At 43.3% G+C, this 23998-nt stretch overlaps 2 protein-coding genes across 9 annotated transcripts in view; both read left to right on the top strand.

Annotated features, from left to right (window-relative positions):
* Nucleotides 1-8895, top strand: part of myt1la (myelin transcription factor 1-like, a) — a 54855-nt gene extending 45960 nt beyond the window's left edge. Inside the window, exons 17-23 of one of the 2 annotated variants that reach the window (XM_064924904.1) lie at nucleotides 862-945; nucleotides 3051-3272; nucleotides 3426-3517; nucleotides 3633-3736; nucleotides 3927-4070; nucleotides 5035-5097; nucleotides 5970-8895. In XM_064924904.1, coding sequence (XP_064780976.1) covers nucleotides 862-945; nucleotides 3051-3272; nucleotides 3426-3517; nucleotides 3633-3736; nucleotides 3927-4070; nucleotides 5035-5097; nucleotides 5970-6110 — 850 coding nt within the window. In that variant the 3' untranslated portion in view covers nucleotides 6111-8895. Of the gene's footprint in view, nucleotides 1-826; nucleotides 946-3050; nucleotides 3273-3425; nucleotides 3518-3632; nucleotides 3737-3926; nucleotides 4071-5034; nucleotides 5098-5969 lie in introns of those variants that run through there. The other variant, XM_064924903.1, reaches the window with a different exon arrangement.
* Nucleotides 8896-9751: 856 nt separating this feature from the next.
* On the top strand, nucleotides 9752-23716 carry cep43 (centrosomal protein 43). Of its 7 annotated transcripts, none has more exons than XM_064924905.1 (19): nucleotides 9752-9983; nucleotides 10361-10410; nucleotides 10579-10633; nucleotides 10758-10846; nucleotides 10970-11107; nucleotides 11569-11595; nucleotides 12223-12279; nucleotides 12428-12498; nucleotides 12750-12811; nucleotides 13342-13403; nucleotides 13518-13598; nucleotides 14080-14136; nucleotides 14912-15135; nucleotides 19799-19885; nucleotides 20110-20210; nucleotides 21486-21563; nucleotides 22757-22784; nucleotides 22938-23028; nucleotides 23509-23716. In XM_064924905.1, the coding sequence occupies exons 1-19, from the start codon at nucleotides 9896-9898 to the stop codon at nucleotides 23587-23589; spliced, it is 1527 nt and encodes a 508-aa protein (XP_064780977.1). In that variant the 5' UTR covers nucleotides 9752-9895; the 3' UTR covers nucleotides 23590-23716. The 7 variants fall into 7 exon arrangements, with proteins under 7 accessions (XP_064780977.1, XP_064780978.1, XP_064780980.1 ...); XM_064924906.1 differs by having other exon boundaries at nucleotides 9753-9983; nucleotides 22941-23028; XM_064924908.1 differs by lacking the exon at nucleotides 21486-21563 and having other exon boundaries at nucleotides 9754-9983.
* The last annotated feature ends 282 nt before the right edge of the window (nucleotides 23717-23998 follow it).

Consider the following 23998-nt stretch of genomic DNA (forward strand, 5'->3'; position numbering starts at 1 on the left):
TGGTGTTTTGCGGGTACTATTTAATGAACCTACCAGTTGAGGACTTGTCAGGCTTCTGTTTCTCAAACTAGACGCTCTAATGTACTTGTCCTCTTGCTCAGTTGTGCACCGGGGCCTCCCACTCCTCTCTCTATTCTGGTTAGAGCCCGTTTGCGGTGTTCTGTTAAGGGAGTACTACACAGCATTGTACGAGATCTTCCGTTTCTTGGCAATTTATCACATGGAATAGCCTTCATTTCTCAGAACAAGTATAGACTGACGAGTTTCAGAATAAAGTTATTTGTTTCTGGCCATTTTAAGCCTGTAATCAAACCAACAAATGCTGATGCTCCAGATACGCAACTAGTCTAAAGAAGGTAATTTGTATTGCTTCTTTAATCAGGACAACAGTTTTCAGCTGTGCTAACATAATTGCAAAAGGGTTTTCTAATGATCAATTAGCCTTTTAAAATTATAAACTTGGATTACCTAACACAACGTACCATTGGAACACAGGAGTGATGGTTGCTGATAATGGGCCTATGTACCCCTATGTAGATATTCCATTGAAAAGAATATCAGCCGTTTCCAGCTACAATAGTCATTTACAACATTAACAAAGTCTACACTGTATTTCTGATTAATTTTATGTTATTTGAATGGACAAAAATGTGCTTTCAAAAACAAGGACATTTTTAAGTGACCCCGGACTTTTGAACAGTAGTGTATAGGTGACATGGCTTGTCTTGAAAACATCTGATACCAACTTTACAGAGCTATCATTCTGAGATGTGATTTGTCTTTTGATGAACTGCAAATGTACTGATGTTGTACTCATACTCTTAAGATGGTAGTGAACTGCACAAGACCTTTCCCCTCTAGTCTGTCAGGCTGTCCACGGGCGAAGAAGAGCGGGATCAAGATACTGCACAGCAAGGAGGACAAGGACGACCAGGAGCCAATTAGGTGAGGGTTGGAACGGATAGTAGTATAGCATCTTGGTGAGTTTGTGTAACGCCCGTCGGAAGGAGTGGACCAAAGTGCAGCGTGGTACGTGTTCATGATTCTTTATTAAATCCGAACACCAAACAAAACAACAAAAAAACTTCCACGTTCCATAGGCCACGCAGAGCTAACAAAAAACAACATCCCAGAAGCTAAGGTGGCAAAACAGGCTGCCTAAGTATGATTCCCAATCAGAGACAACGATAGACAGCTGTCCCTGATTGAGAACCGTACCCGGCCAAAACACAGAAACACAAAACCTAGAAATAAAGAACATAGAATGCCCACCCAAATCACACCCTGACCAAACCAAATAGAGACATCAAAAGGCTCTCTAAGGTCAGGGCGTGACAGTACCCCCCCCTGAACCTATGGGGGGGGTCCAGGTGGGCATCTATCCGCGGTGGCGGCTCTGGTGCGGGACGTAGACCCCGCTCCACCTCTGGCTCACCCCACTTTGGTGTCGCCTCTGGTGCGGGGACCCCCGCCGCTGACCCCGGACTGGGGACCCTCATTGCGGGCCCCGGACTGGGGACCCTCGCTGCTGGCCCCGGACTGGGGACCCTCGTTGCGGGCCCCGGACTGGAGGCCGTCGCTGGAGGCTCCGGACTGGAGGCCGTCGTTGGAGGCTTTGTGCCATGGATCATCACTGGAGGCTTCGTGCCATGGATCATCACTGGAAGCTTCGTGCCATGGATCATCACTGGAGGCTTCGTGCCATTTATCATCACTGGAGGCTTCGTGCCATGGATCATCACTGGAGGCTTTGTGCAGCAGGTACAGGACTCACCAGGCTGGGGAGACACACAGGAAGCCTGGTCCGTGGAACAGGCACCGGACTCACCAGGCTGGGGAGACACACAGGAAGCCTGGTCCGTGGAACAGGCACCGGACTCACCAGGCTGGGGAGACACACAGGAAGCCTGGTCCGTGGAACAGGCACCAGACTCACCAGGCTGGGGAGACACACAGGAAGCCTGGTCCGTGGAACAGGCACCGGACACACCAGGCTGGGGAGACACACAGGAAGCCTGGTCCGTGGAACAGGCACCGGACTCACCAGGCTGGGGAGACACACAGGAAGCCTGGTCCGTGGAACAGGCACCAGACTCACCAGGCTGGGGAGACACACAGGAAGCCTGGTCCGTGGAACAGGCACCGGACACACCAGGCTGGGGAGACACACAGGAAGCCTGGTCCGTGGAACAGGCACCGGACTCACCAGGCTGGGGAGACACACAGGAAGCCTGGTCCGTGGAACAGGCACCGGACTCACCAGGCTGGGGAGACACACAGGAAACCTGGTCCGTGGAGTAGGCACCGGATACACTGTGCGTAGAGCCGGTGCAGGATATACTGGGCCAAGGAGGCGCACTGGAGGTCTGGAGCGTAGAGCTGGCACCTCCCTTCCTGGCTGGATGCTCACCCTTGCCCGGCAACTGCGGGGTGTTGGCACAGGACGTACTGGGCTGTGGATACGCACCGGAGACACAGTGCGCAGAGCCGGCGCAGGATATCCTGGGCCGTAGAGACGCACTGGAGGCCAGGAGTGCTGAGCCGGCACCATCCGCCCTGGCTGGATGCCCACTCTAGCCCGGCCGATGCGAGGAGCTGGGATATAGCGCACCGGGCTGTGAACGAGCACTGGAGACACCGTGCGCTCCACCGCTTAACACGGAGCCTGACCAGTACCACGCTACCCTTTCACCAATCACTTCCCAATCTCTGCACAGCTGTTGCTGCCACCTCTATCCCTGCGAGGTTGACTGGATGTACCATCATCATTAACATTGCAATCATAATTAACACTGACCTCTCCACTGTCGGGGTGGAGCGGCCCGCAGACACACTGTGCTAATTCTAATCAGCCCAAATGTCACTCTGAAGGACAATGTAGAACCACGGGTAAATGTCTTTTAACCGGAGACCGTTTTCATTAGAGTAGCTAATCTTTTTCTAGTTGTCTTTGTATTGTGTGGATGACATTTATCAGGGACAGGTGTGCTGCAAGTGAGGAGAGCGTGGTCGTGTCCTGACTAACCTTTGTGACCCCCTTCTGTCCGCAGGTGTCCAGTCCCAGGCTGTGATGGACAGGGTCACGTGACGGGGAAATACGCATCTCACCGCAGTGCGTCAGGCTGCCCCCTGGCGGCCAAGCGGCAGAAGGATGGCTACGTCAACGGCTCCCAGTTTGCATGGAAGTCCGGGAAAACAGATGGCATGTCGTGCCCGACCCCGGGCTGCGATGGATCAGGACATGTCAGCGGGAGCTTCCTGACCCATCGGAGGTGGGTGGCGCTCTGCATGGCTCTGGTGTAGATGAGAAACTGTGTCTAAATGTAACCAAGTACTGGATCAATAATGTAAATTATGGTTGAGACCAGCAGGGTTGGAGTCACATGATTTTATTCACCAGTAGTGTATATTCATTTTTTCCTCAGTCTTTCTGGTTGCCCCCGTGCCACCTCAGCCATGAAGAAAGCCAGAATGACTGGGGTAGAAATGTTAACGATCAAGCAACGGGCAAGCAAAGGTAATAACCAGGCACAAATGCCAAACAGAATGCCCCTTGACTATGCCACTTCCTGGTTTTATCAAAACACATTCAAGCTGAATCCACAGTGCATTCTATGTTTCCCCTTTTCTAGGAATAGAAAATGATGAGGACATCAAACAGCTGGATACAGAAATCAAAGATCTAAACGAATCAAACAATCAAGTGGAATCAGACATGATTCGACTTAGGACACAAGTAAGATTCATGCATTACTTAATCGAGACAAATTCATTAATTATTATAGGGCAATCAGTCATGCTAGTTTTGGGCAAATTCTAAAACAGAATTTTTAAGGATCCATAAGAAGTCCCTCAGTTGTCAGTTGTCAAACAGTCAGTCACTCTGGTTCATCAACTTCCATGCACTTCTGTCTCTCCTTTCCCAGATCACCACTATGGAGACTAACCTGAAGTCCATAGAGGAGGAGAATAAGGTTATTGAGCAGCAGAATGATTCCCTACTGCACGAACTAGCCAACCTCAGCCAGTCTCTCATCAACAGCTTAGCGAATATCCAGCTCCCACATATGGTAAGTACCATCACAACTTAGCCTACAACAGTTACTGTCGGACAAGCACTGTATCAAGTCGAACTAAGATGCCATAGGAATCAAGAACGGGTTAGGTAAAAAGGCTATGTTGTCAAAGATAATAGATGGCACACTTGAAAGCATGCCAATTTGACGTTCCATGATTGCAAGTGTTGAAACCCAGGGCCATTTGGAGTAAATTAGTCAACGTAACGTGAGTGGAAACAAGACATGGACATATCATGGTAGTGGCTTATTCCACTCATTCTACCAAATTGGATATGTTTATTTCCATATTGATTGTTGTTGATGCCATTTAAACAGAACACATCAAGAATTCGGAAAGAAAAATACATCTCTTACCCTGTTATGTGCTTGACAAATCATTGCAACACAAGGGCCGACTGCAATGACACAGTCGGGTTGTTTCATCTGCTGCTTTCTGTTTGTCACTTGTTTTCTCAGCAGTTCATATGCTTCTGTGCTACAACACTTCCTGTAACAGACTAATAATCTAATCTAATAACCCCCCCCACACACACACACACACCCCTGCTTTGTCTCAGTTGAGAAATAAATCATGGCTGCCTTGAAAAGTCATGTGCCTGTATTATCCAATTACAGCTCTTGCGTATGAAAGAACAGGGCTGCTTGATTTAAAAGGCACCAAAGTTGCTTAGTAATGAATGAGATCTCTCCCTCTGAATATGGCTCCCTGTTGTCCGACCATTAATGTGAGGGGATCACGTTTTACTAGGGTTATAAAGCATTTTGCTAGCCTGGAACCATTTCTGTTTGTGTTATAGCCAACTGCTATAGTCATTGTTATGCCAAACGTCATGAAAATAACTAGTAGCAAGAGAGCACAAAAATATCTGCGACCAGGCTAGAATTTTGCTCCATTTTGTACAGCAGGCTAATAGAATTATATCTATCTCTATTCTCTTCACACCTCTTCCCGTAGAAACCGATGCCACAGAAAGAGGCCCCAGTTAAACATAGCTGCTGTTTACAGATGCCCCACAGAGTAAGAGACTCCTTTTCATAGTCTAATTATTATCCGTTTCTTCTGCACTATCATCTCCTCCCTTTAAGTCTTCCTCCTATACTCGTGAACACTCCATACATGTTGCTGCGTTATACTACGATTCAATGGTTTGATCATATTTAGAGAGACGTTTTGTGGCTTCTTAGAAGACTTTTGTTGCTGACAAGGAAGTGGCCGTGATGGAGTAACACCACGAGCCATATTTTCACAGTTATAACACAGTCACTGTCAAGGAAGCGAGTATGTTCAGTCTGCTATTGCATATTCAATGTCTGTCTGTCTGTCTGTCTGTCTGTCTGTCTGTCTGTCTGTCTGTCTGTCTGTCTGTCTGTCTGTCTGTCTGTCTGTCTGTCTGTCTGTCTGTCCGTCCGTCTGTCCGTCCGTCCGTCCGCTCATGCTACTGTTACAGTGTGTGCACCTATCTGAGAAATGCCTCCCACAACTCCTACATCTCACTAGCTGCACACATTACATTAGTTTATTTTTGTGATGTCAGTCATAATTTTGTCTCCATAAGATAAGCATCAACCATCATGCCTTCTATGAGTTGCTAAAATCAACCTACACTGACTTTGCATGTTTTGGAGCTGCATTAGGTCCACTGTAGTGTAGGTAGGACTATGTAAATGGTTACATTTTATGAAATTGATGAAGTATTGTATAAACTTAGTACAGCCCCTGTGCCCATACTGTCCTTACAATGTTTGCAGCTGTCCTTCCCTGAACAATTTTATATTTCCCTTCCCTTCCCTTCTCTTTGAAAGAAAATGAATTGATCATCAATATGAAACCTGACTGAATCTGATTACGTATGTACCATTTTCCTCATTGGAGTCTTTTTCCCCTCACAGGAGCCAATGAATGAACAAAACTTTGATAGTTATGTGAATACTTTGACAGATATGTACACCCATCAGGACCAATATCAGAGTCCAGAGAACAAGGCCCTATTGGAGAACATCAAACAAGCGGTGCAAGGCATCCAAGTGTAGTAGCCTATCTACCTGTGAAAAAGGCACTGTCAGAAGCTAAATCAAATGATGTTAAAGTGACGAAAAAGGGTCAAAAGAGAGAATGGATCAGGATTTTTTTTGCTGCTGTAAATTACCATCATGTTTCTTTTATTACAATGTTATGCTCTGAGCTCCATGGTTATGATATTTTTGCCTTGCTTTAAAAATAGTTCCCGATGGCAAAAGTTTAAAAGAACATACACGTTTTGTACATTTTCATATGACCTAATATAACGTGATGTACTGTTTATAGCTGCTAATGTATGCACATTTTTGTGTATATGTATTTATTAATTGTAAGCTTGTTTCATTCATTATTTGAACGCTTATTGATAAAAAGGACTAAACTGAGTCCCATGGGTCGGGAGCAAGATGAGGGCAATGTGAGGAGCAATCATTTTTAGATAAGCGTTTCTTTTTGTGATTTAATAGAATACAACAACAAAAAAGACCTTTGGTGTGAAGATTGTTTAATGGATGTAAATGTATCGATTTTTGTAACAATGTTTGAAAAAACTCTTTGTCTTCAATGGTCTGTGTGGAGACTAATAATAATGTCTATGTTTAAATAAAGTACGAAGAAACTATGTATAAATATGACAAATTTCAAACATCATGAGATGGAAACTAAGTGGTGCAACTCCCATCATCTGGAATGGACTGTACTTCATTAAGTTAGAAAAAAAAGTCTTAGTAATATGTGCTGTTAAACTATTTCCATTTCAAACACAGAGCGGGAGGACCAATGGCTATGGGAAATGTAGGAGACAATCTAGCGTTACTCATTTATTTTAATCGTAAATCTTATCGAATAGCTAGTAGGTACAACTTATCAGCAATATTGGTATAACAATGATTAAATCACTTGTTTAGATATGGGATGCAATCTATATAGAACAAAAGTTTGGGTATATGCAATTTCTTATAAATAAAATTAGCTGAGCTGATAAATCTTTTTACTAAATGTAAATGTATTAAGTTTTGTATAAATCTTTTAATACAATCATGTTTTCGGGATTCATCATGCGGCGATCAGTTCCAAAATGAAAGATGGATGAGTTTATGAGTTTCGTTCTCTCATGTTCGATTTTGCACAGGAACACCTTGGTTTTGATGTTTTTATTGATACTTAGAGGTACTTGAAGGGTCAAATTGATGGTTCAGAAGTTTTCTAGAAAAGCTATCTTTATAAAGGCTGATTGATGCGCTGGACTTACAGGGTCAATGTCCCCCATTTATCATAGTATATTATTGCACTGTCTTTGCGATCATGCATAGTATGTGTCTGAGCCACACAACATGACACGAGCAAAAGATTGCTTTTTGATTCTGTCCTAAAAAATGAATCTATTGGTCAAAAAAAACTTTATTGATATCTATTATAACAGCAAAGAATAACGGAAGTGATACTGCTAATAGTGGTCCACGATTTACTAGCGTTTCTATGATTGATGACAATTTCATGAGGAAATTGCTATCCCTTTCTATGAGACACCCTCAATAACTGTTTTCATAGTACTTAAAAACACCATTATAATGCAATGTGAGTGTCAATGTCAGCCCCTATAATGCCACAACCTTTTAATCATCAGCCAACTGTAACAAATCTACCCTTACAAAGTATTTACTAATTAATCATTACATTTCCTTTACAAATTGGCATAACCATGTGACATGCACTTGCTGAAGATGACTCTAATAATGGATTATATGTGTGTTCTTAATACAGTTTATTGTGCATGCACATCATGGGGAGTATGTCCCAATTATATCAATAAATAGATATCATTATTTTAATTTAAACGACTGTATATGGCAACAGTATCTAAGATGCACTGTCCTTGGAAGTAGCCTATAGTGAAGCCAAGGACTTCATTTAGACAGGCGGTCCAATTCTGATATTTTTTCCAAGTAATTGGTCTTTTGACCAATCACATAGATCTTTTCACACCAGATCTTTTCGGAACTGATCTGATTGGTCAAACGACAAATTAGTGAAAGAAATATCATAATTGGGCTACCTGTCTAAATGCAGCGGCAAGACTTAGAGCTGAGTGAGTCAAGTTCAATTCAGACATCCCTTCTTGGTAGTCAACATGAGGGTGCTATAGGCTTAGCTAGTCATTGACCTGATCTCACACTTCAAAGCATCTATTTGGACCTCCTACTAGACTTGAGGTCCACATTCCATATGACTCCACATGCCTGTGTCTAAAGCTTTGTGTCTGCAGCTTTTTGCCAATAAAGTAATGCTATAGATAGATCAACAGCTTGTACTATTTTCTTCAGTCAATTATTCTTACTGATACAAAGGAAATGGGAATTTTAAGCACAAATGTCCTACTCACCAACAGTCAGTACATATTGTAATAACAAATGTAAAAAGGTTATCTGTGATTATTTACATAGAGAACACTAACATGTCACATGCTAGAGTGCAGAAGAATGTTCATATGAATATTTGTGAATTCATCTATTGATTAAACTGCTACAATTACGATTTATTTTGAGTAATGCTTTGATGAAAGGATTTTATACAACATTAATTTCCTTCTATCCTTTCCCCTGTCCCCCCTCTCCCTCTTGCAAACTTTCCAACTTAATTTTGGTACCACATGGCATGATTTTTGTTGATCTTTAATTTTGTATGTTTAAGATCACAAGTTGCTGTGATATTTCATTTGAAATTGTGAAGTTTGTACGATTTTTATCACGCTGGTGTTGACATCTCTTACTCTGAATAAAACGTGTGTTACAACACTAACTTGTATTGTTTCCTCAAATGACTGCCTCACATATGAATGAAAATAGGAGAAGAGAAATAACCCAAGAACACACTTAGCTGCAGAGTCACTGAAATGACTTTAACAGAGCCAGCAAGCATCTGTAGTCTATCCTCCTGTCCTGAATGACAACAGAAGAGGAACTATGTTATTGTGAAGTCCAACTACTGTGAGAGAAAAAAAAAACTATGGACAAACAAATGTTAGGGCCAACAAATCATACACCACCCACAAAAAAAGAAAGGGATTCACCCAATTTACAAAATACGATATAATACAAATATACACAACCACAAATTTACATTTACATTTAAGTCATTTAGCAGACGCTCTTATCCAGAGCGACTTACAAATTGGTGAATTCACCTTCTGACATCCAGTGGAACAGCCACTTTACAATAGTGCATCTAAATCATTTAAGGGGGGGTGAGAAGGATTACTTTATCCTATCCTAGGTATTCCTTGAAGAGGTGGGGTTTCAGGTGTCTCCGGAAGGTGGTGATTGACTCCGCTGTCCTGGCGTCGTGGGGAGTTTGTTCCACCATTGGGGGGCCAGAGCAGTGAACAGTTTTGACTGGGCTGAGCGGGAAGCGGGAAGCAAATGATAAGAGACATGAGTCAAAAATGGCTCATGACACATGAGGCAGATCAGCAAATCAAAAGCAACTTTGATCAAAATATCTGATATGTTTAACATGTCTGATATCTCTCTATACATTACTTCGATTTTGATACAGAACTTGCATTATTTGAGCCTAATCCACCAATTGATACAGCACCAACCTATTTTGACATCACTTCCTCCGTGTTGAACGAAAGAGGGGCAAGATTGCGTGTGCCACGACGCTGGTGAATGGTGCAAATCGTGCGCGCTGGCTAGCTGTTGAATTTTTTTCCTGGAATCTGCGTTGCTGAATGAGCAAATAGCTAGCTGCCAGTGTTTGTTTTGGTTGTCTTGGTTGCCGATTAGCTAAAAGAAAGATGTCTGCCACGGAGGACGACACTGAGTTGCGGGATCTTTTGATCCAAAACCTAGAAAACAGTGGGGTCTTGAACAAACTAAAGGCACGTAACTACTGATCGTGTAAAGTCATATGTCGAAGGACTGTTCAAAGACTGAGGATTTTGTTGTTGCAGCTTGTAGCTAGCTAGCTAACGTTAGCTAGCTACTGTACTGTAACTAGCTGGACCCCGGAAAGTCACCGACTTATCATCATGCGATCCAGTGTCGTGGGATAGCTAGCTAGCTGCTGTACCTTCTAACATTGGATAACCAACAGCTAACGTTAGCTAGATAGCAAACTATTTTACAAGCAGTGCATTTTTTTCGGTACTTAGCAAGTACTGTTACATAGCTAACGTTAGCTAGGTAGTTCAGGCCAATTTGAGGCCCTCTTGCTTGGCTAACACCCTTTTTTGCTCGTACTTCTCTTATTCTGTAGGCAGAAATGCGCGCCGCTGTCTTTCTGGCTATGGATGAACAGGATAAAGTGGAGGTAAAACGATAGCTGACTTATGTGCATTGTCAATGAATCCTTATAGTGTAAGGTTAGGCTTATTGCTTCTCTTATTAATGACGTTACATTTTTGGGGGGATGTCAGTGTAGCTAGCGTATGATTTACATCTGCATAACCTCTGCTACCACCCATTATCCTTCCCCCAGAATAAAACTCCACTTGTCAATGAAAACCTGAAGAAATGTCTTGATACAAAGGATGGTAAGGGTTGTTATCCACCGTGATGGTCTGAACAATCGTCTGCTAATCCCATAATAATCAACATGCAGTACAATGACTCATTCTTTCCATGGTGAGGCTGATCATATCCTTCCCTTTTTAACAGGACGCCTGGTGGCCAGCCTCATCATAGACTTTCTACAGGTCTTTCACCTGGACTTCACGCTTGCTGTCTTCCAGCCAGAGATAAACTCAGTGAGTGTTTTACTTCCAGTGGATAGGGCTTGCCTGGTATTTTGGTCAAATAACTTGGAATTGTCCATGCTCCATTCACCATTATGGCATGCAATTTATTGAGCACGTGTCTCCTGTCCTCAGCTAAATGGCCTAGACAGCCGTGAGCAGGTCTCTTGTGAGCTGGATATCACTGAGACTGATATGAACAGGAACACTCCTCTCCTGCTGGAGCTCGTCAAGAGGGGCAGACACAAGGAGAAGGCCTCCGTCTTCTCCGAGGTAAAGAAAGACACACCACTGCACAGGGCTTGCCATTTTACATACATAGGTTTAGTCATTCACTACATTGGTGTATTCCCTTAAGCTCCTAGTGGAGAAAAGAGCTTCTGACATTAGCAGTTGTCCAAACCTGAAGCCTCCCTGATTAGTTTTTGTTGTTGTAAGATTGTATTTAATATACGTGTGTGTGTGTGTGTGTGTGTGTGTGTATTTAATATATATATATTTAAAATTATTTTAAAAGATGAACAATCCAAAACATACACATACAAACGACAACATACATCCACAACATCACCCCTGCCCAGAAGTCTACCCAATTTGATTATGCTCTTGAATGGCTGTCCTTCCTTTTTAAAATGTATTTTCTTCTGAACGGAGTGTCCCACTTGTGATTTATAATGGACTGCTTTCTTGTTCTACTGATTTCCCTGCTCTGGCCTGCTGTTATCTGATGTAAGGGGGACAAAGCCACAAACATCCCCAAGGTAGTAATTCTTATGATCTTCATTGCCTTCTCACTCCTAGGGTACATTTACGTCTACATACAATGTTATGAATGAGCATCAACTGTTTCATAATGAGGTATTATACATAGCCTACAAAACATGAGCACACTGAGATGTAATCCTGCATACAACAACATTTTAAGTATTCTGTCAATGGACCTGTGCTGCCAGAGCGAAAATAAACTGTATCACTCATAGTTGTCATTTTGCCGTGACGACCTAATTTATAATATTATCTGGGTCAACAGAAGGCAGCTTGCCATTAGTGTAAATGTACCCAGATGATTGAGAGAGAGAGCGAAAATGGTTTTCCTGTTGTTCAGCGAGATTCTGACATAACAAGTTTGTCCCACTTTCTTAGTCATGTTTCATGCTCTGCTCAGATCAGCAGAATAAGCTCACGTAGCTATCCTATTCGCCCGTTCATACAGAGAACTGCGGGCCACGAAGGTGCACATGAAGAACTAGCATGTAACATATCAAACCATCAAGCTCACAATTTCATGTTTGTTTTTGATCACCTGTATTGATCCCAAGAGGATGCAACTTCAAATGTAGAGAGATTTCTCCGTCTGATATCAATGCTCTTCCGTTTTCTCTTTTTAGGAACTATCCCCCAGGCAAATAGCAGATGCCCGGAAGAAGTTTGATTTTTATGACAAGGTGATCTTTTTTTTTTGTAGTAGATGTGCTCATTTTGGTCATCCTCATAAGTTCTCCATTGCCATTGATTACCTTGTGGAGGTGTTTAAATGTCCAAGATTCTTCCAAGATCCTGCCTTTTACTCTGTTTAAACGTTCTGTTTCACAGGCCAGAACTGGTGGGATACTCAAAGAGGATTTGAAAGTTGTGTTTGGAGATGTTTTTCCCAACTTCAACAAGTATGTTTGGGCCGTGTCATTCAAGCAAAATGACAAAGAACTGGGGGCTCGTTCCCTGGACACAGGAAAGCCCACTCCTGAACTAAAAAGCATGCATTTCCATTGAAAGTGCTTTGTCATTCAGGAATAGACTTAATCTGTGTCTGGGGAAACCTGCCCTGACTGCAACGCTGACACGACAATGCTATTTGTGACGTGAATCTACAGCTCATCTAGTTTCCTTAACAAGTAGTCTGTGTGTCCGATAACAGGAACATGCTGGAGAAGTTTGTCACTGATGAACATAGAGTTGGAGACAAGGCCTCCAGTAAATGTAAGTGTTCTGTAGACTGAAATGAAGTGACATTCTTAATTGAATGTATTTAATTGAACCCTTATTTAACTAGGCAAGTCAGTTTAAGAACAAACGGAACTCCTGCGGGGACGGGGGCTTGGATTAAAAATATAGGACAAAACACACATCATGACAAGAGAGACACTACATAAAGAGAGACCTAAGACGACGTCATAGCACGCAGCAACACGTGACAACAACATGGCAGCAGCACAAAACATGGTACAAACATTATTGGGCACAGACAACAGCACAAAGATAGCACAAAGAGATAGCACAAAGAGATAACAATACATCATGTGAATCAGCCACAACTGTCCATAAGAGTGTCCATGGATGAAGAGATGGAGATTAAACCGTCCCGTTTTGATAGTCTTTTGCAGCTCGTTCCAGTCGCTAGCTGCAGCGAACTGAAAAGTGTGGCTGCTATAGTTACAAGCATGGCAACACAAAGCCGTGGAAAATGTTGTCATCTGCTCTAATGCTTTGCCTCACCTCTGTCTCTGTAGCTATAGACTTCCAGGAGTTTCTGGGCTTGTACAAGTGCTTCTTCAGTCAGTGTCGAAGTGTGGTAAGACACCTTTACTGTCTTGAAGTTCCTTTTTAGATTGTGTCATAGATTGAACTTTGTATGAACCGTTTCTTGGGATGAAACACAATGTTAAATGTGTCCTTCCCCTTCCAGGTCACCCATGACACCTGTGATGTAATTCACAATCCCAGTCAATTTATTGAGGAGAAGAAAAGCACTTCACCGCCTAGTAAGGTACATTGGCACTATTCAAACTATGGTGCAGTGTATGTTGTAGTGCTCTATATAAAATGGCTGTTGTGTGGTTTCTCGTAGGATCACTTTTTTTCTTACTTTGTTCAACGTTAATATTTTATTCCTTTTAATACATGTTTGTGTGAACTGTTATGTCATAACAGCTTTCTTGTGAATCAATTCATTTCTATGGAACTTGACTTAAAATAACAGAAGAAATCACAGCTAAGAGACCTAGCGTTGTATTTGCAGGATGTGAGCATAGGGTATACAAGACATGGATATTTTTAAGAGAATGTTTGATTGTTAAAACAAAGCCTCTGTTTTTCCGCTTTCTTTTCGGAAAGGACGAAGAGGTCAGTAGACTAAACTGTATGCGATTCTCCCTAAATGTAGCCACCTTTAGGGCCTACCCGGCATCCATCATGTTAGTGAGGCAGTGAGTGTGTGAGAAGGCTGATAGCTGTGTTCTCATGCACAGATCCCCAGGTTTAAAGGACATAGGCACAGTGCACAGGCGGAGAAGGCTGACACCAAGGTAAACCGCAAGGCTGGAAAAGGGGTTGTGCTCATTAGGCACCAAACGTAAGAAAAATCTACTGAAACGGAGAGGGACTTGCTGGACTGATATGGAACACTCGTTTTCATTTGGTTTGCTGTAATGAACACAACCCAGGTTTACAAGTACCCATGTGCACACACCGGTTGAATGCACGTTGTTTGCACGTAATTTCAATGAAAGGACGTGGAACCAACGTGGGAATAGACTTTAAATTGACGTCTGCCCAGTGGGTAGGCTCATACCAACTCATCCAGGGGATGTTCTGATTTCAAAGGCATGTCTGTACCATAGTCTTCTGTTAACCCATGGTTTACTTGGTATGGTGTCACCATTAGCGCAGGGAAGATAGGTTGGCAGTATCTCAGCGCAGCCTCTCAAATGTGCACTTATCATCAGACTGATTCTCATGAATGATGAGTGTTTTCCAGTTTTGATTGAAATTCTGACTGTGCTGTGTGCATGTGTTTTACTAATTGCTCAACTTCACAGTCTTAATGGTTCATAGAGTAGGTACGACTAACATAGCTAAGCCATTAGCCAAACCTCTAACAAGACCTTTACTTGTGCCGATAGTTCTCAAAATATCTTTCCTATAGCTAATATTTCAGTGCCACTACTAACTCTCCCTGTCGCTTCAATCCTCTAACCATTTGCAACTAAATGCTAGCTGCACCCACTCAAATACACAGAAGCGGCTTTAAACGTGTGTTTTTGTTATTTGTGTTGTCTTGTTCCTACATGTACCCCACAGGGCGTGGAGGTCAGCCACAGTGACACCAGCCTGCGCTTTGGCTCTCTAAAGGGCAAAGGGCTGGGTCACGTGACGCCAAGGCACAGCGAGGTGTCCGGGGACAACGACAACGGCCCCACGGCGAGCCTGAAGAAGGGGCTGGACCTGGAGGTGGAAGAGGACCTAGATGAGGACGACTCGTTCTTTGACGACCCTCTGCCTAAACCACAGAAAACCTACGGCTGGTGAGGACGGGGATTGATTGTCATACGCGCGATTGAACATGTGTGCTGCTCCATGATCCATCACATAAGTCATGCGTAATAGCGATAAATGTAAAACATGGATGCTGTTAATATTAGCATAGAAATTCTGTTGCACCATAAGCCATGATCAATATCTTAAGAATCTTAAAATACAGGGGCGTTAATCAACTCTGATGGGCTGGGAGATGTGTGGAGAAAGTCTACAGCACATATTTATGATTGTTAGGTTCTGAACAAACAGAGGTTGTGGTAGGGAGACACTAGAGTGTGTTAATGAGCCACAGGAGATTGCAGAAGACTAATGTGTAACACAGGAAGGGGTTTTAGTCTATCTCTCGCCTTAAATACCACTGTTCCCGACAACACTTGTTACCGAGGTTACTCCGTTGTCCACCTAATTTCACATAATCGGTCACGGTTCCCCGCCCCAATAGGGCATAAATCAACTGCTCTCATTATTGCTACTGCTAATGCACATGGATCACTTTCAAGCATCGCTTTTCCAACTATGGAGATGGCCTGCCTCCCAGAACTTACAGGCAACTTTCTATCACCATACACGTTACCACTAACTGACAATGTTGCATCTCTGATATCCCCAGATACCTCCTATTCTCCACCAGGCACACTTCCTGCCTTAGTTCTTCTACATGGACTACCTCTCTGTAACCCACCATGCCAGCATATAGATGTGCCAACTTCTCCATATAGTAACACACAGGTCTTAAACCCAGCTGAGGGATTTCCACCCCCACTCGGAACCTACCCGACCTACCCGCCACCTAGGGATCTCACATGGGTCTCATCCCCACTAGGGACCTATCCTATTACGGGACCTACCCTTACCCCTATTGCACATAGATCTATGGCCTCACTGCCACCGCAGCTGGGGCTTTAACCCCACTGGGACCCCCCCCATGAAATGGGTTTCTATGGCCGAGCAGCCGCACACAAGCCTAAGATCACCATGCGCAATGCCAAGCATCGGCTGGAGTGGTGTAAAGCTCGCTGCCATTGGACTCTGGAGCAGTAGAAACTCATTATCTGGAGTGATCACGCTTCAACATCTGGTAGTCAAACTGATTCATCTGGGTTTTGCGGATGCCAGGAGAACGCTACCTGCCCCGATGCATAGTGCTAACTGTAAAGTTTGGTGGATGAGCAATCATTTTACGGACACGTTATTTACTTTTGTTATCTTGAAGGGAAATCTTAACGCTACAGCAGAGTTGTAGTACTCGAGTCCGGTCTCGAGACCACATAATAAGTGTCTTGGTCTTGTCTCTGTTTCGGATACATTTGTACTGGGTCTTGACTCGGTCTCAGACAGTGAAGACTCGTAATTTCTTCCCGAGACCAGCGGAGTAAAAAACTCCTAATTATCAGCTTCCATTCAGTCAGCTCATAAAACTGCTTCGCCAGGACACATATATCCACTCCTTTCTTGAAACATTCATACAGCATCTTAACAGCCTTTATATCTATTATAGACATGTTAGTACAGTGGTGAACCTATAGGTCTTCAGTGTGTGACAGTGGTGAACCTATAGGTCTTCAGTGTGTTACCGGTTAGTACAGTGGTGAACCTATAGGTCTTCAGTGTGTGACAGTGGTGAACCTATAGGTCTTCAGTGTGTTACCGGTTAGTACAGTGGTGAACCTATAGGTCTTCAGTGTGTTACCGGTTAGTACAGTGGTGAACCTATAGGTCTTCAGTGTGTGACAGTGGTGAACCTATAGGTCTTCAGTGTGTTACCGGTTAGTACAGTGGTGAACCTATAGGTCTTCAGTGTGTTACCGGTTAGTACAGTGGTGAACCTATAGGTCTTCAGTGTGTGACAGGTTAGTATAGTGGTGAACCTATAGGTCTATAGCAGCTCACAGAATAATGACATCGGTAGCCAGTAGGGTAGGAAGGACGTTTCAACTTATATCTACCAGTAAATGCTAACCAAGGCAACAATGGGAACCAGGTATTAAAAAAGTTGAATCCGAAGTGTTGGTTATTAGGCTACGTGTGATGTGCAAATGTCATCGTGCTCTGTTTGCATCAGGTGCATAGACGTGGATGGGCCTGGCTGCACAGTGGCACAATTTGGGTATTTTCTTTCATTAAAAAAAAATATATATATATATATTTTGAGAGTGAATCTGAAAAATCTATAGGAACACTTCGCTGGAAGGGCCGTTTGGGAACTTTTTGGCAAATTTACACTACAAAACCAACTTTAAGAGGTTTTAAAAATAGTTCCTATTTGACTCACTGTTCCATGACGTACATTATAGAGGTCGACCGAATATGATTTTTCAACGCCATTACTGATTATTTGAGGACCAAAATAAGCCGATGCCGATTAATCGGCTTTTTTTTTTTTTTATAATATTTTTTTATTTTTTTGTAGCTAGACCGTGGGAAAACTACTGCTCGCTACCTGTTGGCCTTTAATAGGGCAGATGTTTCCATACATGTTTTTGTAATCAAGGTCCCACCCATTAAGTCAAAATGTGATTGGTTGATTTGACTATCACCCCAAAATGTTGCCCTTATACAGTTGAATGGCAGATGCTTTTATATATATATACGGCTGACTTCGATAGCTAGATTCATTCCCCAGAGACCAGCAAAGTCTTCAGCGTTAATCCTTTTTCCTTTCCAACAAAAACTGAAGAGTTTAAATCAGAACATCATTGAAAATAATGATAATTATAAATCCTTAGCCCTTCTCTGAAGGCGTGGAAGGCACATTTGTTCACCACTGTGTTTGGGTTAGTAATCATTTGTAGAGTGGCTCTGTTTTCCCTCAACATGCATTTATTCACTATTCAGAATGTCTAAAGAACCCATATGTTGTTCTGAAATATGAACACAGAAATACTGGATGTTTTGAACTCTTATTATGGTGGTGATTTGACAAAATTACAATAATGGTCTTGAATTGGACTTGCATTCTTCTGGTCTCGGACCCCTTGTCCCCCTCCTGGTCTCGGTTTTGACTCGGTCTCGCTCCCGCCCTCTGGTCTTGACACTGACTATATTTACTCTGGTCTTGGTCTTGAATCGGTCTCGTCTTAGGTGCTTTCGAACACAACACTGCGCTACAGCATACAATGACATTCTAAACTATTCTGTGCTTCCAGCTTTGTGGCAACAGTTTGGGGAAGGCCCTTTCCTGTTTCAGCATGACAATGGCCCTGTGCACAAAGCGAGGCCCATACAGAAATGGCTTGTTGGGATCTGTGTGGAAGAACTTGACTGGCAAGCTGAGAGCTGTGACCTCAACTACATCAAACAGGCCTAATCGCCCAACAGCAGTGTGCGACCTCACTAATGCTCTTGTGGCTGAATGGAAGCAAGTCCCCACAGCAATGTTCCAACATATTGTTGAAAGCCTTTCCAGAAGAGTGTAAGCTGTTATAGCAGCAAAGGGAACCAACCCCATATTAATGGCCATGATTTTGGAATGAGATGTTCACGCAGGTGTCCACATACTTTTGGTAATGTAGTGTACATTGTTCCCCTTTTCTCTCACAGTAACATTTCATGCACAACGTTCCTCTACAGTAGCAGCAGTAAATATATTTCAAGCTAGAACCCAACATTAGGAAGTATTGTGTGAAGAGAAGTGTGGCTCTGTCGCCGCTCTGCTCACTGTATGTTCTCTCGCTCTCTGTCATGCTGCGTATGGAAGTAGTAGCCTTCCCCTGGCTAAGAGTAATTCAGGGGCCAGTCTCTCTGAAAAGAGAAACAGTCAGAAAGAGTAAGTATGTCCTCACTGTAAACCCAATGAGTTAGGCTACAGTGACTCATAATAGTTTGAAATACAGGGCCGTGTTTATTAGGGGACACCATAACGAGACATTTTGCAATGGAAAACCTAAACACAGGTTTCTTATTGGACAATTCCAGGTAGTTTGTTGGTGCCTAATGAACGCGAACCCTGTTCTATCTATAGCAGGTAATCGCAAATAGATATCCTTGTTGGCTTAGTATTCTGTACTCTTATTGAAAGTACCAAGGAGATGTTTGTTAAGATGACGGGAGTGGCTTAGAAACATGGACCAGCGTGTGTGGGGGGCGGTGGGGAGTTTGGTTCCACATAGGAGCACTGTGCTGTCTGTCTCTGTTCTGCTGTCACTTGTCCCCCCCCCCTCGGGTTTCTCCTCTGCCTGCCCAGCTTTTTTTCCTATCCTGTTCCTTTCTTCTTTTCTGTTTATCTGTGTGTCCTTTCCTCCCTCCCCAAGCAGCTTCGTCCGCTCTCTGAGGGAGGAGAGCCTCTCAGGGCGCTCCTTTAACCCAATGAGGAGGGGCACTAGCCTCAATGAGTGAGTGTGCATGGTGCTGGTGTGTCACTCCTCCATTAGCGGAGGGATAAAGCCGTGAAAAGTCTGACCATTTGCTTGCTGCCTCGAAACCAACAATTAACGTTTGTAACATTGGCATTGACCTCTAGATAATAACCGATACTAATATGGTGTTCATGGTCTTGTACTTTTCCACTTTTGTTTTTGCATGTGTGTGTGTGTTTTTTTGTCATGTGTGTATTTCTGTGTGTGTGTGTGTGTGTGTGTGTGTGTACTTCCTTCACTATGCTCCTGTGTGTTTCCTGTCTCTCCTCTCCACTCTCTCTCTCTCTGGGCTCAGCCTGTCTGCTCTGAGTAGTGACACAGAGGGCGATGGGGACGAGCTCTTTTCTGACTATGATAATAAACGGAGCTGCTTGGAGCACAGGTGAGCTGCAGGCTTCTCTTTCACAGCAGACATCTTCTCTCTCTCTCTCTCTCTCTCTCGTACCCCATCCCCTCTGTTCCCTCTTTCTCTCTGCTGTGCAGTGCCACCCTCCATCTTAGTATCTCTTATATGACATGCCTGTCTCCTGCCTCAGTCAGTGGATGTGAGTTGAATGTGTTTTTGGCCTCCAGCCTTAGGCCTTGCTTCTTTTGTTTTTCCACCAGGAGAGCAGCAGATTCGGACCCACCCCCCCAGAGGAGTGCTGCAGGTGGGGGGTTCCACTCAGGAGAAGCCCATCACAGAGACCTCTCAGGCAGCAAGAACGGTGAGAGCAGTGGTGTGTGTGTGTGTGTTTATGGACTGTAGCAAGGGTTGTATAGACTAATTTGAACATGAGTATGTATATGTGAGTTGAGTACATGCTTTTATCTCCAGAATGATGCACTTTTTTTAAGCACTAGTACCAGGGCCGTGCACAGAGCATTAGTGGGGCATGTGCTACCCCCCCCCCCCCCATTAACTTCATTGGTCCATGGCCTCCCACAGGCACAAAGCTGAAATGTGCTACTTTCATTCATCTGCTTGCTCTGCCCTTATAGTTAGCCACGCATTGAAGTGTTTTACCATTTTCTTTTCAGGACAACCAGGGCTGCAAGTGAAACACAAAACAATTTGACATTAACAGTTGCATTCATGACAAATGTCAATAAACAAATACGTTCTAGTAAGCAAACACCTGATTAAATAATAATAAGCATTTCTGTAAGTACAGAAATTGTTTGCTAAAAGGTGAAATGAATATCCAACTAGTCAGTGACCACTGTTTGGAGTTTATTACAGTATTATAGACAATATATCCAGGGTTTTCCTATGATCTTCTATGTAGAACAACCCTTTACCTTCTAACGACTTGTGTGGATGTTCATAGTGGGGACATAAGTCTGTAGCTGAAAGTGTTCAGGCTTTACAGACCTTTTTGTGAGAAGAACTGTTTTTACAAACAAGGTAGATTAATCTAATGCAAAAAAATCCAGAATTCTTAAAAGGGGTTAGAAGCACTAAATGGCGCAGGTGTGACTGTGGGTTTTAAGAGGTTTAAAATGATTTGGCTCGAGGAGCAGTAGAAGTCTATGACTGGATTTCAGGTTGATTTATTCATGGAATGAATAAATCAACCTGAAATCCAGTCATAGACTTCTACTGCTCCTCGAGCCAAATCATTTTAATTTTAACATAGGCCTTAATTCTCTGCAAAAAACACACTCGCTCATCACACAATGCAGTCTAAGCATGTTAGAACCACAGATGAAAGGGAGTTTGTTAAAAGTGTCTTTGCTAAAACAACTACTGGGGTAGGCTATACCAGCTGATCATCGCTATTGTAGGCTCGATAAATTAGCTAGTGAGCTAAGCTATGCTGTCAAAACCAGCTAACTAGTCTTTACTTATTTCAATTTGTTCTGCCTCTGGCAAAGTCGAACTGCAGTTGTTGCACCAATCAAATGGGCACTTTTTTTCATAGGGCTCTATCAGTGCACGTGCCTGACTATTACACTGGATTCTTTACTTCTTGAGTAAATCCCTCGAATGCTTTTTCTAGGTACTTCTTCTAACCCCAGAGACAAAGGATTCAAAGACTTGAAAATTATAAATTATAAAACCGGATCTTCCGTGCAGGGTATGATCTTAACCCAATTCCAGGTTTTATTTCTTTATATTATGCTGTTTTTGGTGGGTTATATATTTGAATTGTATTTATTTAATATACACCATGTGATCAAAAGTATGTGGACACCTTCTCGTCGAACATCTCATTCCAAAGTCATGGGCATTAATATGTAGTTGGTCACCCCTTTGTTGCTGTAACAGCCTCCACTCTTCTAGGAAGACTTTCCACTAGATGTTGGAACATTAGTGAGGTCGGGCACTGATGTTGGGCTTTTGGGCCTGGCTCGCTGTTGTCGTTCCAATTCATCCCAATGGTGTTCAATGGGGTTGAGGTCAAGAGCAGGCCAGTCAAGTTCTTACACACCGATCTCGACAAACCATTTTCTGTGTAGGCTTTGCTTTGTGCACTTCGGCATTGTCATGCTGAAACAGGAAACCTTCCACAAACTGCCACAAAGTTGAAAGCACAGAATCGTGTAGAATGTCATTGTACGCTGTAGGGTTAAGATTTCCCTTCACTGGAACTAAGGGGCCTAGCCCGACCATGGAAAAACTGCCCCAGACCATTATTCCTCCAACAAATTTTACAGTTGGCAATATTCATCGGGGCAGGTAGCGTTCTCCTGGCATCCGCCGAACCCAGATTCGTCAAACGGACTGCCTGATGGTAAAGCGCGATTCATCACTCCAGAGACACTTGGCATTGCGCATGGTGATCTTAGGCTTGTGTGCAGCTGCTCGGGCATGGAATTTTAATTAAGTTCCCGATGAACAGTTATTGCGCTGACATTGCTTCCAGAGGCAGTTTGGAATTTGGAGGTGAGTGTTGCAACCGCGTAGATGCGATTTTTACGCACTTCAGCACTTGGCGGTTCTGTGAGCTTGTGTGGCCTACCGCTTCGCGGGATAGCTGTTGTTTTTCCTAGACGTTTCCACTTCACAATAACAGCACTTACAGTTGACCATGGCAGAAATTTGATGAACTGACTTGCTGGAATCCTATGACGGTGCCATGTCAAAAGTAACTGAGCTCTCTACTGCCAATGTTTGTCTATGGAGATTGCATGGCTGTGTGCTCAATTCTATACACCCGTCAGCAACAGGTTTGGCCGAAATGGCCAAATCCACTCATTTGAAGGGGTGTCCACATACTTTTGTATAAATAGAGCATCATCCTGATATACCCCTCTTTTGTTTTGCCAGATGACGACTACGGCGATGACTTTAACAGGTAATGTAGGGCGTTGTACTGTGTTGTCCCTAGATCTCACTAGCTATTTTTAGATGCTGCTCGGTGCTCGTTCAGTTTCATGCCCTATCTGTGCCACGAGAGATATCAATCTAAAGGGTTTCCCTTCTCTGCGCATTTCTTGTTTACCACCAGCAGCCATCGATCAGATATCTCTAAGAGTGAGGTGAGCATCGGAGAAGAGATCGAGGAGGTTTCCATCGAGGGACCCGACAACAGCGATAAGGTGTGTGTGTGGGGATACCTAGTCAGTTGCACAGCTGAATGCATTAAACCAAAATTTGTCTTCCGCATTTAAGTCAATGTCTCTGAATCAGAGAGGCGCGGGGAGCTGCCTTAATTGACATCCACGTCATCGGTGCCTGTGTGTCATAGGAAGGGCAACAGGCAGTCAACCCTACATACTGTATGTGTAAAGCTAGTCAGCAGTGGGCCCTTGTAGTTACCACAGTTTTAGGTTGAGTTTTACATAAAGGCATATTCCAGTATAGGGTGGGGATAGGAATCAAAATGTAATTGACAGTTTATATTCTCTTTGAGCACATTCTATTAGCTAAATTTGACATGTACCCTATAATCATGCCGTACATAAATAGGTCTAATAAATATGAATTTTATGTTAGTAGGTGTCTTTGGTGGTATTTCTATATTACCTTATCTCACACACTCACCCTTTATTTTCTCTCCCCCTCAATACTGCCCCCAGTTTGATGAGATCACTCAGGACCTGAGCGTATCTCAGCTCAGCCAGAGTCAAGGAGCTGACTACATGGAGGAGGTGGCATGACAATCCCATCAGCCTTACACCACAAAGGCCATTTCTACTACGTTAGCTATTATTTATGTTATGTGTGCACAAAATTTGTGTACATTTAGTGTTCATGGATCTAATAAAATTACCACTGTCACCAAGATTGTTCTCTCGCAGGGTTTTTATTGTGCTCTTTTTTTATTGGTTTTAGTATACAGGTGACTAAAGGATCTGATGGGTGACATGTTGAGACATCAATGACATCTTAAGTCAATCTGAAACCGCAATGCGGTGAGCTTACTGTAATCTGTGCTATGCCATTGACAGTACCTGCAGGTGGTTGGCTGTTTTGATGTCATCCTACTTGCAGACCACTGCAAAATGGTTCCATACTTAGTTACTAGTGAAATCTAGTGAAATGTCAAACTTTTGATAGCTGTCTGTA

The sequence above is a fragment of the Oncorhynchus masou genome, chromosome 19 (genome assembly GCF_036934945.1).
Source record: "Oncorhynchus masou masou isolate Uvic2021 chromosome 19, UVic_Omas_1.1, whole genome shotgun sequence".
Classification (NCBI taxonomy): Eukaryota; Metazoa; Chordata; class Actinopteri; order Salmoniformes; family Salmonidae; genus Oncorhynchus; species Oncorhynchus masou.

Excerpts from the sequence above, each read along its gene's own strand:
- cep43 (XM_064924905.1), top strand. The coding sequence starts at position 9,896 with ATGTCTGCCACGGAGGACGACACTGAGTTGCGGGATCTTTTGATCCAA. Across the intron at positions 12,280-12,427 it reads AGTTTGATTTTTATGACAAG|GCCAGAACTGGTGGGATACT; the intron begins GTGATCTTTTTT and ends TCTGTTTCACAG. Across the intron at positions 13,404-13,517 it reads TCAGTCAGTGTCGAAGTGTG|GTCACCCATGACACCTGTGA; the intron begins GTAAGACACCTT and ends TTCCCCTTCCAG.